At 41.5% G+C, this 15273-nt stretch overlaps 1 protein-coding gene across 1 annotated transcript in view; it reads right to left on the bottom strand.

Moving 5' to 3' along the window:
• Positions 1-916: 916 nt before the first annotated feature.
• The window catches only part of mlec (malectin), a 99348-nt gene continuing 84991 nt past the window's right edge, over positions 917-15273 (bottom strand). Inside the window, exon 5 of the mRNA XM_068055212.1 lies at positions 917-4992. Coding sequence (XP_067911313.1) covers positions 4766-4992 — 227 coding nt within the window. The 3' untranslated portion in view covers positions 917-4765. The remainder of the gene's footprint in view (positions 4993-15273) is intronic.

The following is a 15273-nucleotide window of genomic DNA, read 5'->3' as shown; positions in this document are numbered from 1 at the left end:
TGACTGAATGGCCTATCCTGTTCTTATGTTCTAATTTTAGTACTAAACCTGATAATTACCTAAGAAAAATCAATTTCAAGAAGGGTGTTAAATCCTCAAAATCTAAATGTTGGTATACTGCTGTGGTTCAGCTCCAACTAAAGCCTGGCTTGGGTATAAAATTAAAACCCAACCCGGGCCCGACCCGACCACAGCCAACCCGAACCCGACCAGAGTCCTTTAATTTTCTTTCGCACCCGACCCGATCTCCTTCATCTATTCCGGCAGCAGGCTATTCTTGCAGCTGGAGTTGTGGGGAATCATGGGTAAGCTTGATCCCGTGACTTCCCGGAATAAGTGTCCAGCCCGACCTGACCCAAGCTCAAATGCTGGACTCGGAATTTCGACCCGACCCAACCCAAACCCGACACATGTAGTCAGGTCTAGTCGGGTTCAGGTTGGGTAGCCAGGCTTTAGCTCCAACGCTCATAGTCACATGATGTAGGCAGCACTGTCATAGACTGTACGTTCTGCATCTGTGACAAGCACACACAGCTGCAGGAATTCTATGCGAGAGGAGATGCTAAGCATTCCACTTTTTGAAGAACTTTGTAAGCATTTATTACTTCTTTTATTTGTTTCTTTCAAAACTGCGATTCTAACCCCAAAGTCTTCTGGTTACAAACACTGTGTAATTGTTGATCTAGAAAAGCACTGATTTTCTTTCAGCTGATTTCACCTTGATTTTTTTGGACCCAAATTCATGAAAAAAAGGACTGAATTGTCCCTTAGTCCAACTTACCCGGAGGATGTATCTGCAGATCAGCAGCCAATGCTGGACAGTATAAACAAACATTATGTATCATCAAAATAAGTACTTAATTTTCTATAGAAGGCATATCATAAAGTTGGGGGTGGAGGGGGAAGAACTAAAACATCTTTCAATAAAGTTTTATTTCCAAACTGCAGAAAAAATAATGGCAACAGAGCAGAATTTGTTGCTATTTGGTGAATGTAGAAATTTCCAGACATTCAGTAACAGTTGCTCTAAGCATGTGGGATCAATACATGTGTTTTCTGTGCAATAATTGCATAAACCATTAGCAAACACCACACTATGTACAAGTTCATGAATCTCAGAGTTCTGTGATTAAATGAAACTTATCAGTAGGTCTGGGAGACTTCCAACTTCAGGATGACCAGCCACCCCTTCCCAATCAGAGCTGGTCACATTTCCACTGGCAGGGCAAGGTGAAAGTGGACTCTGATGAAGGTGAAGCCGAAATTACTATTAATATATTGGAAAGAAATGAAATTTGCAAAAGAAAAACTTTGGGGACAAAGGAGGGATTCTTCTGAGTGTTTTGTGCAACTAAGAGTGTTACTGTTCGGAATAAGGTAATTAGTCCAAGGATACACTTATTATTAAAACCTCAATGTTTCTTCATTATCAAATTTTTTAGTTAAATGACCAGTCATACCAACAGTTTTTTAAAAATAAGGTTTAATAACTATCCTATTCAAATTAAACATTTAAACCATCTTATATTGATCTTGCCTAACTGAAGCCATGTCTCCCAGTGAGGGGGTGGATGAAGGTGATTGTTCCCCTAATCCTACTGGTAAGCTTTGTTCCCTGGGATATTCTGCCCCACCATTGTAGGTTATATTAATAGATAAGTGGGTCTGGTGAAGTTGGCAATATGGTCGCTGCTGCATTGGCACAAACACAATTCAATCAAAAAATAAAACTAAAAAGGAAGAAAAGTTCCAGAAAGAAATTAAAGCACACTGTAGTTGGTGCACAGCACACAAATATTTCTGAACAAAGGCAGAAAACCCTGCTTTGACAGGTTAAGTACTTTACATGTACTGTTATCCAGAACCTATAATGCAGTCTTTCACTCATCTGAATACGTGACATAAAAATATCTATTTTATCTTCCCCCTTCTCTTTTATATACTGCTGATTAAAACCACCAGAGAGTGCAAATTAATACAAACATACCCTCAACCCAAGTTCCTGAGAGCTCCAAATAAATGCCAAGCTACACAAACAAAAAAAAATAAAGATTACAACATAAGCACAGATCCTACCTACACCTTTTATGATTTAGATTAGCAAAAAAACAAGTCTAATCTATTGAACCCCCAAAGTTAAACTGCAGTTTTCTCTTTGGGACAAGCAACTCTAAACTTAAGCACATTCCCTCCCGCCCCCGCCCACTCAGCCGACTCCCTCCCCCCTTCTCCCTTCATGGGAAAGAAATAGTTAAAGCCTCCTTGTGAACCCACAGGTTCAAGCTATGCATGATATTTGAAATAACTTCAGGAAAAAATAGTAATTTTTTTCCCATAGTATAAACCATCATTAAAACTAGCAATGTCCAAATTATACAGGGTTTCTCCTTTCATCCAATACCACACATGGATAATGGAAAGTTTTTCTTTCTTCAATTGCATTCTATTCTCCCCACACTTCAAAAGTAGCCTTTTCAAATGGTTTTCAAAAGGCAAAGTGTCTTCTGTTTGAAGGGAGTTTAAAAAAAAAGAAAATACGAGCATTTATATTTCTATAAAACTGACTTGAGACACTTCATAATCAATGATTTACTTTTTTTTGGGAGGTACCACAGGACCTAGTTTTAAAACTGAAATGTCAAATACCTGCAATATCCCTTCTTTGTTGCTTCACCTCAAGTGTAATGTAAACTTCTGAAAGAGCTAAAATGCAAACAGTATAGCCTTTCATTAAACCCCAACCTCTCCCCCGCTAAGTTGTTCATGTTTGTTACAGGTTCCAAATTTCAGCTCAGGCAGCATTCTACGTACGCATCTGTATAATTAATTTGTTGGAAATCTGAAGTGACTACGTTTTGTGGAAGCAAAGCCTGATTTGGCTGCAGAGTACCCTGGCCTTATGATGAGCCAATGCAAAATTCTAGTAAAATTGAAGTAGGTATTAGAGCAGTAGAAATATCACCCATCCCCTAGGGGAAAGTAAAAGTACAATTTAAAAAAAAAACTATTTTTAAGATGATCTCCTATTTTCAGGTCTGCCTGACCTTGGTACTGCTGTTGCCAAAAGGGCAGGTAAAAAACCTTTCTCCCAAAGCACATACACTGCCCACTGTAGCCAGTTGCCAAGAACCTCCTTGTATGACTGTTTCCTCTGATTCTCCCTTTTAGGACACATTGCAGTTTCCACTCAGCACAATCCCCATTTGGCACAGCTAACATCGGGTGCCGAGTAAAGTGATGGAATCAACCCCATGCTGTGGCTCTGAGCATTCTGACACTAAGCCTCACTGTTCCTGTGCAATCACTATTAATGGACCTGGACAAAGATCGGATACAGATACCAGTTAACTTTTTTTTTGAATGTACTTAATTGTCAAGTAACTGATCCAAATATTTCACTTCAGCTGACAGCAGAACCACATTTACCCCTCCCACAAGCTTTAGGCAACACTGCCACAGAACAGCTGTGTAATCATAACTGGAAAATGGTCACTTACATGGGCCTTGTTAAAGATGTATTATTCAACAATCAGCAGGAAACTGCTGGATTGACCTCCTGAGTATTTCCAGCCTTTTCTGTTTGTAGTTCAGATTTCTAGCATCTGCAGTATTTTGCTTCTGTATTAACAGATGGTGTTTGGGGATTTCAAATTTTACTGCTCTTATACAATCCATTTCAAATACCTTTCACTGGAGAAATTGAGAATGCAAACACAGAAAATATAAGGAAGCATTTCTAAAACCTGGAAATGCTGGAAATCTGGAATAAAAGCAGAGATACTAGAAATACACAGCAGGCCCGTCAGTACCTAGAGAGAGTAGATTAATGTTTCAGTTCTGACAAAGTATCTAAGTGTAAATTATTTTCTTTTTTCAGGTACTGACAGGACTTCTATATATTACTTCTGTTTTTATTTTTGAAATTTTAAGAGAATCTGCTATTATAGTCCAGTAAAAGTAGGCCAACAAAAGGAATACCATTCCTTTAAATCATTGTGGATTGATCTTTTGAGCATTGTAGCAAACCTCCAGGTTAAACCCGAAGACGCCTACGAAACGAACACTGCCTTTTTCACAATCTCTCAAAACCTAGTACCCATCCCATTAGTTACCAAGCAGTCACTTTCTAACAAGCTTTGAGATACCAGCTTAAATCTGATTGTTTTAATGCACCTACAGTTCACTATTCAAAATCCTTCATGCCAATGCCCAAGTGTAGGCTTGGTACAGAAAAGGAGGGGATGGAATAATTCAAAACAAAAATATATCTGGGTGAATCACCATTAATTTGCCTATAGTACCGTTTTCATTAAAAAAACAAAATCGCCATTCAAGTTTTACCAGTGGACTTGTGGGTTTCCTTTAACACTGTTAATGGAAATAGTTCATATACTAGATGTTTACATTCAGACAATTAGTACATTTCCCCCCCCAGTCTAATCAGCAAGTCCTTTAAACCATACCTTAACCGTAGCTAAAAAGCAACAGAAACAGTTTTGTTCCAGCTACTGGCTTCAGGCATTCAACTACTTGGGGCTTTCAATTTTATACTTCAGAATTATTGCAAATTTTTTTTTAAAGAATGGGAACAAGTATCTATTAACAAAAAAAACTTATTGCAATTCAAGCCTTCAAACCTTGATACAAACCATTTCTCTTCCTTCCCCCCCCACTTCTGAAAATAGAGGGAACATAAACAAACTGCCCCCACACTGTGACAAAGCTCCTCACTCACAAGCACCACTGTACATGCGAAGTGTATCTCTCATAATCGACAGAGACAAAACAAGGTGGGAATAAAGACCCCAAAGGCAACTAAAATGGGAAACATTAGGCTGCTGTTGTCTGAGGCGTATGGGTCTGGAGTTCGAGGTCCCGATTTCACCTTCTTTTTGCTTAATGTTTTCTTCTCGCTACCCTCTTCATAATCTTCCTCTTCTTCTTCTTCCTCTTTCTTTTCTAGACCAGGATGAGGCAGGAGTTTGGGAACATCTGTAATTAAGTAAAAGTTAACTATTGTTAAAAACTGATTTAACTGTAACCTATCAATATTCTAAACTACAACAATGTAAAAATAGAACTTTAAAGATGAAGGGAGACAACATAAACTAGATTTGCACTTTTTTAATATAATCTTTTCCATCTTACAAGAACAATAATTTTGTCATTATTAGGAAGGGCAAGACAAATGAGGCCATGGACATGATTTCTTTTGATGACCAGCCAAATAGGAAGCACTACTTAGTAGACAAGTTCAGCCCAGCCGTTTCTTCTCCTCCCACTAGCTCATCATTCAAAAGCAGCCTTCTCGAGTTGTCAACTCAATGTTGCAGTAGCTAAGGGAAATGTAAACATCTAACCTATCCAAAATGAATACAATTAATTAACATATAATTTGAAAAACACTTCAGATTCTTTAGCAGTGAGCAAATATATTACAGTCCTCTGAACATCACAGCCCATAAAATGAACTGAAGAGGACAGAGAAGAGCTGATAACCTGACCTGCAGCAGTTTTACTTCAGGTTCAAAGGATCTGAACAGTATTCTGTGTTTTAAGATTTTAATCCGGGTATCTCATGATGTACGAAGTTATATATCCATGCAAAATTGGAGCTAACAAAAAGGCGTTTCAAAAACATAAACATTACAACATTTGCATCGAGGTGATTTTTATGCTTGAACTCTTAAGTGTTAAACAGACTATGGATAAATAAGCAGTGATGGTTTGAATGGGTATGACTTTCTGCGGTGCATTTTCAAGTCAATACAAATGTCACAATGTGCACCTTTGGCTGTGCAATTCAAAATTGCTTTCATTTACTATTGACCAAATAAGTGGAAACAGCAGTTTCTTACTGTATCCTGAATGAGATACTGACTTATCCACAGTGCTTGGTAACAAGTAGATGGTGTGAAGGTATCCAGAAAAAGAAATATGTTCTGTAGGGTGTGTTTAATTGAAAGTTATAGGAAGCATCAATAATTTTTCAATTATAACAATACTGTTTAGAAGAAAACCTATTTACAAGCATTCACATTTACCAATGAGCCGATATTTGCTCTTGCCAGGAAACAGAAATTTCCGAGGTTTAATGACACGACGGCAAAACTAGATCAATTCTTTTTGATCTAGTTCATTCCTGGATTTTGGTCAAATAGAGAATACTCTAAAGTGATGTTTGCATTAAGTACATTTTAATTCAAGGCCAATCAACATCAAGGCTGTAAAGGGCCAAAGAGATCAAAGAGAGTTAGAATTCGTCAATCCATAGACAGTTGCTTTCAAAGATTTTATTTTCAAGGGCTGAACTGTTACAGGCTCCTTGGTCCAAACATGGAGTCAAGAGCTGAATCCAGAGGTGAGGCGAGTGTGGATGTATAACCTGAGAATGTAAACTCAAATCCCACCATGACAGTTTGTGAATTTGAAAACAGATCATCAGTAAAAGTGACCATGAAGCTGTCAGATTATAAAAACCCAACTGGTTTATGTCATTTAGGGAAGGTCTGGACTATATGTGACTCAGTGCCGCAACAACATGACTGACTTAAAAACAAGAAATGCTGGAAATACTCAGCAGGTCTGGCAGCATCTGTGGAAAGAGAAACAGAGTCAACGTTTCAGGTCAGTGACCCCTCTTCAGAGCTGACAAATATTAGAAATGTAAAAGATTTTAAGCAAGTAAAGCAGGGGGTGGGGCAAGAGATAACAAAAGAGGTATTGATAGGACAAGGTCACAGAGAATAACTGACCAGAAGGTCATGGAACAAAGGCAAACAGTATGTTAATGGTGTGCTGAAAGACAAAGCGTTAGTGCAGAAAGGGGGTGAATAGACTGTAAAGCACAAAGCAATCCAAGCACAAACATTTAAAAAAAATTTTAAAAACAGAAACAGTGGGTAGGCACAGTAGAAACAAACTAAACACACTAAAAAACTAAAATAAAATAACCAAATAAAAAAGAAAAAAAAGAAAAAATAACTAAACATGAAAAGGGGGGCCCATCATGCTCTGAAATTATTGAACTCAATGTTCAGTCCGGCAGGCTGTAACATGCCTAATCGGTAAATGAGATGCTGTTCCTTGAGCTTGTGTTGATGTTCACGGTAACACTGCAGCAATCCCAGGACAGGGATGTGAGCATGACAGCAGGGGGGTGGTGTTGAAATGGCCAGCAACCAGAAGCTCGGGGTCATGCTTACAGATTGAGCGGAGGTATTCCGCAAAGCGGTCACCCAACCAGCGTTTAGTCTCCCCAATCTAGCGGAGACCACATTGTGAGCAGTGAATACAGTATACTAAGTTGAAAGAAGTACAAGTAAATCGCTGCTTCACCTGAAAGGAGTGTTTGGGGTCTTGGATAGTGAGGAGAGAGGAGGTAAATGGGCAGGTATTACACTTCCTGCGATTGCAGGGGAAGGTGCTGTGGGAAGGGGACGAGGTGGTGGGGGTAATGGAGGAGTGGACGAGGGTGTCGCGGAGGGAACGATCCCTTTGGAATGCTGACAGTGGAAGATTCATTTGGTAGTGGCATCACACTGGATGTGGCGGAGGATGATCCTTTGGATCTGGAGGCTGGTGGGGTGGAAAGTGAGGACAAGGGGAACCCTGTCGCAGTTCTGTGAGGGAGGGGTAGGGGTGAGGGAAATGGGCCAGACACAGTTGAGGGCCCTGTCAACTACAATGTGGGGGGGGGGGGGAAATCCTCGGTTGAGGAAAAAGGAAGACGTATCAGAAGCCCTGTCATGGAAGGTAGCATCATCAGAGCAGATGCGTCGGAGACAGAGAAACTGGGAGAATGGAATGGAGTCCTTACAGGAGGCAGGGTGTGAAGAAGTGTAGTCGAGGTAGCTGTGGGAGTCAGTGGGCTTATAATGAATATTAGTATACAGCCTATCCCCAGAGATGGAGACAGAGAAGTGTCGGAGATGGATCATGTGAAGATGAGAGAAGGGTGGAAATTAGAAGCAAAGTTGATAAAGTTTTCTAGTTCCGGGCGGGAGCAGGAAACGTCACCGATACAGTCATCAATGCACCGGAAAAAGAGTTGGAGGAGGGGGCCTGAGTAGGACTGGAACAAGAAATGTTCGACATATCCCACAAAAAGACAGGTGACTGACTCTTAGTTGCCCTCTGAAGTGGGCTAGCAAGTCACTCAGTAGTATTATTCTGCTACAGGAATAAAACTGACCAATAACGCAGCTGTAACGTGGGCAGCCCAGCTAATCCTGCAAAGTCCTCTTTACTAACATCTGGGCATTGGTATCAAAGTTGAAAGCGGTCATACTCAGAAACATACCCATTAGCCAATGTCCCATCTTTATGTATATCCTGTCCCTCTGCAACAGTGATATAAAGTCAGGAGATGGGAGAGTAGCCTTGGGAGTTCTCAACACAGATTCTAGACCCAATGAGATCTTATGGCTTCCAGTCAATGATTACCACCTCCATCACCTGATGAGCAACTACTCCTCCATATCGAGCACCAATTTGGAGGAAGCTCCAAAGGTAGCAAAGGCACAGAATGTACTTTGGATGGGAACTTTAGTCCTGAACCAAGAGTGGCTCATTAGCACCACCACTGATCAAGTTGGTCGAGTCCAGAAGAGCTGGGTTTGCGACAGGTGATGAGGGAACCAACCTGAAGAAATAACCTATTTACCTTAATCCTTATCAATCTATCTGTCACAGATGTGTCCATCAATGACGCTACTGATAAATGTGACCACTGCAAAGTCCTTGTTGAGACCAAGTCACATCTTCACACTGAGGACACCCTTTGTTGTTTCATGTGGCTCTACCACCATGCTAAGTGGGATAGATTAAGAGCAGGCCTAGCAGTTCAAAGCTATCCAGGAGGCACTGTAGAGTATCAACAGCAGCAGAATTGTTTACCACCACAATCTGTAACCTGATGGCCCAGCATATAACTCACTCCTCCATCACCATCAAGCCAGATGACCAACTTTGGTTCAATGAGGAATGTTGTGAGTGCATGCCGGAAGTAGCACCAGGCATATCTGAAAATAAGGTGCTAACCTGGTGAAGCTACAATACAGTGTGCTAAACAGCAAAAGCAGCATGCTATGGTTAGAGATAAATGATACCACAACCAACCGATTAGGGCAAAGCTCTGTCACATCCAGTCATGAATGGGGTGGACAATTAAGCAACCAACAATAGGAGGAAGCTCCATGAATATCACCATCCTCAACGACAGCAGAGCCCAACTTACGAGTGCAAAAGACAATGCAGAAGCCTTTGCAACCATCTTCAGCCAGAAATGTTGATTAGATGACCTCTCTTAGCTTCCTTTTGCGGTTCCCACCAATGCAACTGCCAGTCTTCAGCCAATTTGATTAATTCCACAAAACTTCAAGAAACAGCTGAGTACATAGAACAGAGCAAAGGCTTTGGGTCTCGACAACACGCCAGCTGTCGTGCTGAACACCTGTGCTTCAGCACTACCTTTGCCTCTAGCCAAGTTGTTCCAGTACAGCTGAAACACTGGTATCTTCCCGATAATGTGGGAAATAGCTCAGCTACATCCTGTCCACAAAAAGCAGGATAAATCTAAAGCATTCTATCAGCCTAATTCCAATCAACAAAGTGAAGGAAGGAGTCATCAATAGTGCTGTCAAGCAGCACTTGCTTGCTAATAACTTGTTCACCAATGCTTAGCTTGGGTTCCGCCAGGATCATTCGACTCCTCATTACAACCATGGACTACGAGAGCTGAATTCCAGACGTGAGGCAAGAATGACTGCCCTTAACATCAAGGCAGTATTCAACAGAGAGTGGCACCAAGGACCCCCAGTAAAACTGAAGTCACTGGGGATCAGATGGAAAACTCTCCAGTGCCTAGTCATACTTGGCACAAAAAATGATTGTTGTAGTTATTGGAAGCCAATCATCTCAGCTTAGGGCATCGCCAACTTTCAGCTGCTTCATCAATGACATTCCTCCATCATAAGATCAGAAATGGGACCTGTCACTGACGATTGCAGAGTTCAGTTCCATTTGCAATTCCTCAGATAATGAAGTAGTCCACACCTGCACGTAACAAGACCTGGACACATTCAGCCTTGGGCTTATAAGTGGCAAGTAATATCTGTGCCAACAACTGCCAGGCAATGAACATCAACAAGTGAGAGTCTAACCACTTTCCCATAACATTCAATGGTCTTACTATCATAAAGCCCCCATCAACAACATTTTGGGGCTCACTATTTACCAGAAAAGTCAATTGGACCTGCCATATAAATGCCATGGCTAATACAGCAGGTAGGATCTAGGTATTCTGTGATGAGTGTCTCCTCTTCTGACTTCCCAAAACATCTCAATCATCTACAAGGCACAAGTCAGAAACATGATGCAGTCAGCTTGAATGACACCTTATCCAATAACCTAAACATCCACCTCACCAATGATGGCTGTGTATACTTTCTATAGGTTGTTCTGCAGCAAGTTGCCAATGCTTCTTTGGCAGCAACTCCCAAAACCACGAATTACACTACGCAAAAGGACATGGGCAGCAGGTGCATGGGGACACCATCACCTCCAAGTCACACACCATCCCAACTTGGAAATATACCACTGTTCCTTCATCTTTGCTAGGTCAGAATTCTGGAATTTCCTGCCACTATGGCAGCAACTTCACCACATGGACTGCAGCAGTTCAAGGAGGCAGCCACCTTCTCGGGCAACTAGGGAAGGACAAAGCTATGCCAGCAACACCCATATGCTAAGAAATGAATTTAAAGAACGACAGTTAGGGGTAATTGTCAATCCTTAGGTCACACTACTCCAAAAAGGGCAGATTAGTATTTAAAATACAGTTTCCTACTTTACAACTGAGAGTATACTTCAAAAGTACTTCATTGTTTGCTATTTATAAATGCAAGTTCTTTCATTCTATATTGTAGGCTCAAGGTGAGTTTCCCAGAACTCCCATGAGTCCTGAGAGAGAAAAAGGCTAAAAGTGTTACAAGTCTGAACAAAAATGTGTTGTAGTCACTGTCTATGGAATAACGCTAGAAAACAGACAAAAAAAATCAGTTTATAATACTTCTGATACTATTTCATAGCGATATGGTGAGTAACAGATGGGAAATGACTTCAAAAAGATAGTAGCGACATGCCAAAGTATCCAACGTAGAACTGAAGATTTTTCCCAAGATTGAAGTCATAGTTGCTGAGTTGATTTTGACAATCACGAAAAAACAAATATTCCCTCATTAATGTGCAGAAATCCAATAACCACAGAATTTATTTTTAAAAAGATTTTTACAGAAGGGAAACCCTTTGACTTTTCTATTTAGGATGGAAACGTTGAGCTAATTTTGCATGCAAATTACAGGTCCAACTCATGTAATAGGTTATCCCCTTTGGCATTAGAAACACACCCTCAAGGAGCTAGTTGACTCGTTGTAGTTTATAGTGTGGAAAACTTACATCAGCGATACTACTTCCCTCGCCCCTGGCACCATCCCCCCACCCCCAACCCCACACCACTTCCTCTCCCATCTCCCACAGCACAGGCAAAAAAAAGTTATAATATATGTACTAACACAATCCAGATATCATGTCTGTCTTGCTGGGTCAGCTGCTAACACAGCATCGTTTTCTGTATGTATGGGATGTTATAATTTTGTCCCTGATGATCTACATTATCTGACGAACCCAACTGCAACAGGGATTTGGAATGCAAATTGAACAATGTACTTTAGATATCATGTCACACCTGAGGCCAGTCAAGCCAAAGGAAAACCAAAACCTTTCTTGAACTAATTTCCTATCTGTTACTCATTGTGGAGTGTTGGAGAATCATAGAATAATACAGCACAGAAGTAGACCATTCGGCTATCATGTCTGCGTCGGCTCTTTTGTAGAGCAATCCAGTTAGTCCCGTGCCCCCACTCTTCCCAATATCACTGCAACTCTTTCTCCTTCAAGTATTTATCCAATTCCCTTATGAAGACTACTATTAATCTGTATCCACCACCCTATCAAGTAGTGCATTCCAAGTCCTAACCAGTCATTGCGTAAAAATGTTTTTCCTTGTGTCACCTCTGGCTCTTTTGTAAAATCACCTTAAATATGTGCCCTATGGCTGTCGACCTTTCAGCCATTGGAAACAGTTACTCTTTATTTACTCTATCTAAATGCTTCATGATTTTAAACAGCTCTATCAAATGCCCTCCTAGCCTTCTCTGCTCTAAGGAGAATGCCAACTTCTCCAGTCTATCCATGTAACAGTAATCTCTCATCCCTAGAACCATTCTAGTAAATCTCTTCTGAACCCTCTCCAAAGCCTTTATATCCTTCCTAAAGTATGGTGCTCAGAATTAGACACAATACACCCACTGGGGCCAATCTAGTGTTTCACATTGGTTTGGCATAACTTCCTGGTTTTGGTACTCTATGCCTCTATTTAAACATAGGAAATAGGAGTAGGCCATTCGACCAGATCATGGCTGATCTTTACCTCAACACCATTTCTCCGCACTATCCCCATATCCCTTGCATATAAACATAACCAAGTGGTTTAGTTATCTCTTTTTGCATACATTTTGATAAGAATAACATTTAAGTTGCATGTTCTTCAAATAAAAGGCATCAATGGCATTTAACTCTGGCTCCAAAGTCATAATACAAAATGATAAATGAGCTAGGCATATGTTTTTGACCAATTCTTTTCCAATTCCTCCAAGGGGGCTTGGTTGTTTTCCGGTAGCCAGTCTTTATGACTAAAAGCTGCAGCTGAACATGGAGTCATAGAATTATACAGCACAGAAACAGGCCCTTCGGCCCACCGTGTCCCGTGCCAGCCATCAAGCCTATCTATTCTAATCCCATTTTCCAGCAATTGGCCCGTCGCCTTGTACTCTATGGCATTTCCAATACTCATCGAGATACTTAAATGTCGTGAGGGTTCCTGCCTCGACCGCCCCTTCAGGCAGTGTGCTCTAGATTCCAACCACCCTCTGGGTGAAAAAATGTTTCCTCAAATCTCCTCTCAACCTCCTGCCCCTTACCTAAAATCTATGCCTCCTGGTTATTGACAGCTCCACTAAGGGAAAAAGTTTCTTCCTATCCACCCTATCTATGCCCCTCATAATTTCATATACCACTATCAGGTCTCCCCTCAGCCTTCTCTGCTCCAAGGAAAACAACTCTAGCCTATCCAGTCTCTCTTCATAGCTGAAATGCTCCAGCCCAGGTAACATCCTGGTGAATCTCCTCTGCAGCCTCTCCACTGCAATCACATCCTTCCTATAGTGTGGCAACCAGAACTGTACACAGTACTCCAGCTGTGGCCTAACTAGCGTTTTGTACAGCTCCAATCATAACCTCCCTGCTCTTATATTCTATGCCTCGGCTAATAAAGGCAAGTATCCCATGTGCCTTCCTAACCACCTTATCGACCTGTGCTGCTGCCTTCAATGATCTATGGACAAGTACACCAATGTCCCTCTGACCCTCTGTACTTCCTAGAGTCCTACAATCCACTGTACATTCCTTTGCCTTGTTAGTCCTCCCAAAATGCATCACTTCATACTTCTCAGGATTAAATTCCATTTGCCACTGCTCTGCCCATCTTACCAGCCCATCTATATCGTCCTGTAATCGAAGGCTTTCCTCCTCACTATTTACGACACCACCAATTTTCGTGTCATCTGCCAACGTACTGATCATACCTCCTATATTCACGTCTAAATCATTAATGTACGCTACAAACAACAAGGGTCCCAGTACCGATCCCTGCGGTACACCTCTGGTCACAGGCTTCCAATCCCAAAAATAACGCTTGACCATCACCCTCTGCCTCCTGCCACTAAGCCAATTTTCGATCCAATTTGCCAAATTGCCCTGGATCCCATGGGCTCTTACCTTCTTAACCAATCTCCCATGCGGGACCTTATCACAAGCCTTACTAAAGTCCATGTAGAATACATCAACAGCTTTACCCTCATCTACACACCTAGTCACCTCCTTGAAAAATTCAATCAAGTTTGTTAGATATGACCTCCCCCTGACAAAGCCATGCTGACTTATCCTTGATTAATCCCTGCCTCTCCAAGTGAAGATTAATCCTGTCCCTCAGGATTTTTTCCAATAGCTTCCCTACCACTGATGTTAAGACTCACCAGCCTGTTATTACCTGGTTTATCCCTACTACTCTTCTTGAATAATTGTACCACATTCACTGTCCTCCAGTCCTCTGGCACCTTGCCTGTGGCCAGAGAGGATTTGAAAATTTGTGTCAGAGCCCCTGCTAACTCCTCCCTTGCCTCACATAACAGCCTGGGATGCATCTCATCTGGGCCTGGGGATTTATCTACTTTTAAGCCCGCTAAAACTGCTAATACTTCCTCCCTTTCAATGATAATTTGTTCGAGTATATCACAATCCCCCTCCCTGATTTCTACACCTACATCGTCCTTCTCCAGAGTGATGAAAAGTAATCATTTAAAACCTTACCTACGTCCTCCGGCTCCACACAGAGAATGCCACTTTGGTCCCTAATGGACCCTACTCTTTCCCTGGTTATCCTCTTGCCATTAATATTACGACAAAACGCCTTGGGATTTTACTTTATCTTGCCCTCCAATGTTTTTTCAGGCCCCCTCTTCGCTCTCTCAATTACTTTAAGTACCCCCCTACACTTTCTATACTCCTCTCAGGCCTCTGCTATTTTCAGCCCCCTGAATCTGCCATAAGCCTCCTTTTTTTCCCTTATCCAATCCTCTATATCCCATGACTTGTTGGTCCTACCCTTCATCTTTACGGGAACATGTTGGCCCTGAACTCTCTCTATCTCCTTTTTGAATGACTTCCACTGGTCTGATGTCGACTTTCCTACAAGTAGCTGCTCCCAGTCCACTTTGGCCAGATCCTGTTTTATCATATTGAACTCGGCCTTCCCCCAATTCAGTACCTTTATTTCTGATCCATCTTTGTCCTTTTCCATAACTACCTTAAATCTTAAGAGTTATGGTCACTATCCCCGAAATGCTCTCCCACTGACACTTCTACCACTTGTCTGGCTTCATTCTCCAGGATTAGGTCCAGTACCGCCCCTTCTCTTATAGGACTTTCTATGTGCTGGCTCAAAAAGCTCTCCTGTATGCATTTAAGAATTCCACCCCCTTTAAGCCTTTTGCACTAAGACCATCCCAGTTAATATTGGGGAAGTTGAAATCCCCGACTATTATTACCCTATTATTTTTACAACTCAGAGTTGCCTACATATCTGCTCCTCTATCT

Source organism: Heterodontus francisci, chromosome 23, assembly GCF_036365525.1.
Source record: "Heterodontus francisci isolate sHetFra1 chromosome 23, sHetFra1.hap1, whole genome shotgun sequence".
Taxonomy (NCBI): Eukaryota; Metazoa; Chordata; class Chondrichthyes; order Heterodontiformes; family Heterodontidae; genus Heterodontus; species Heterodontus francisci.
This window is presented reverse-complemented; position numbering and strand designations above follow the sequence as displayed.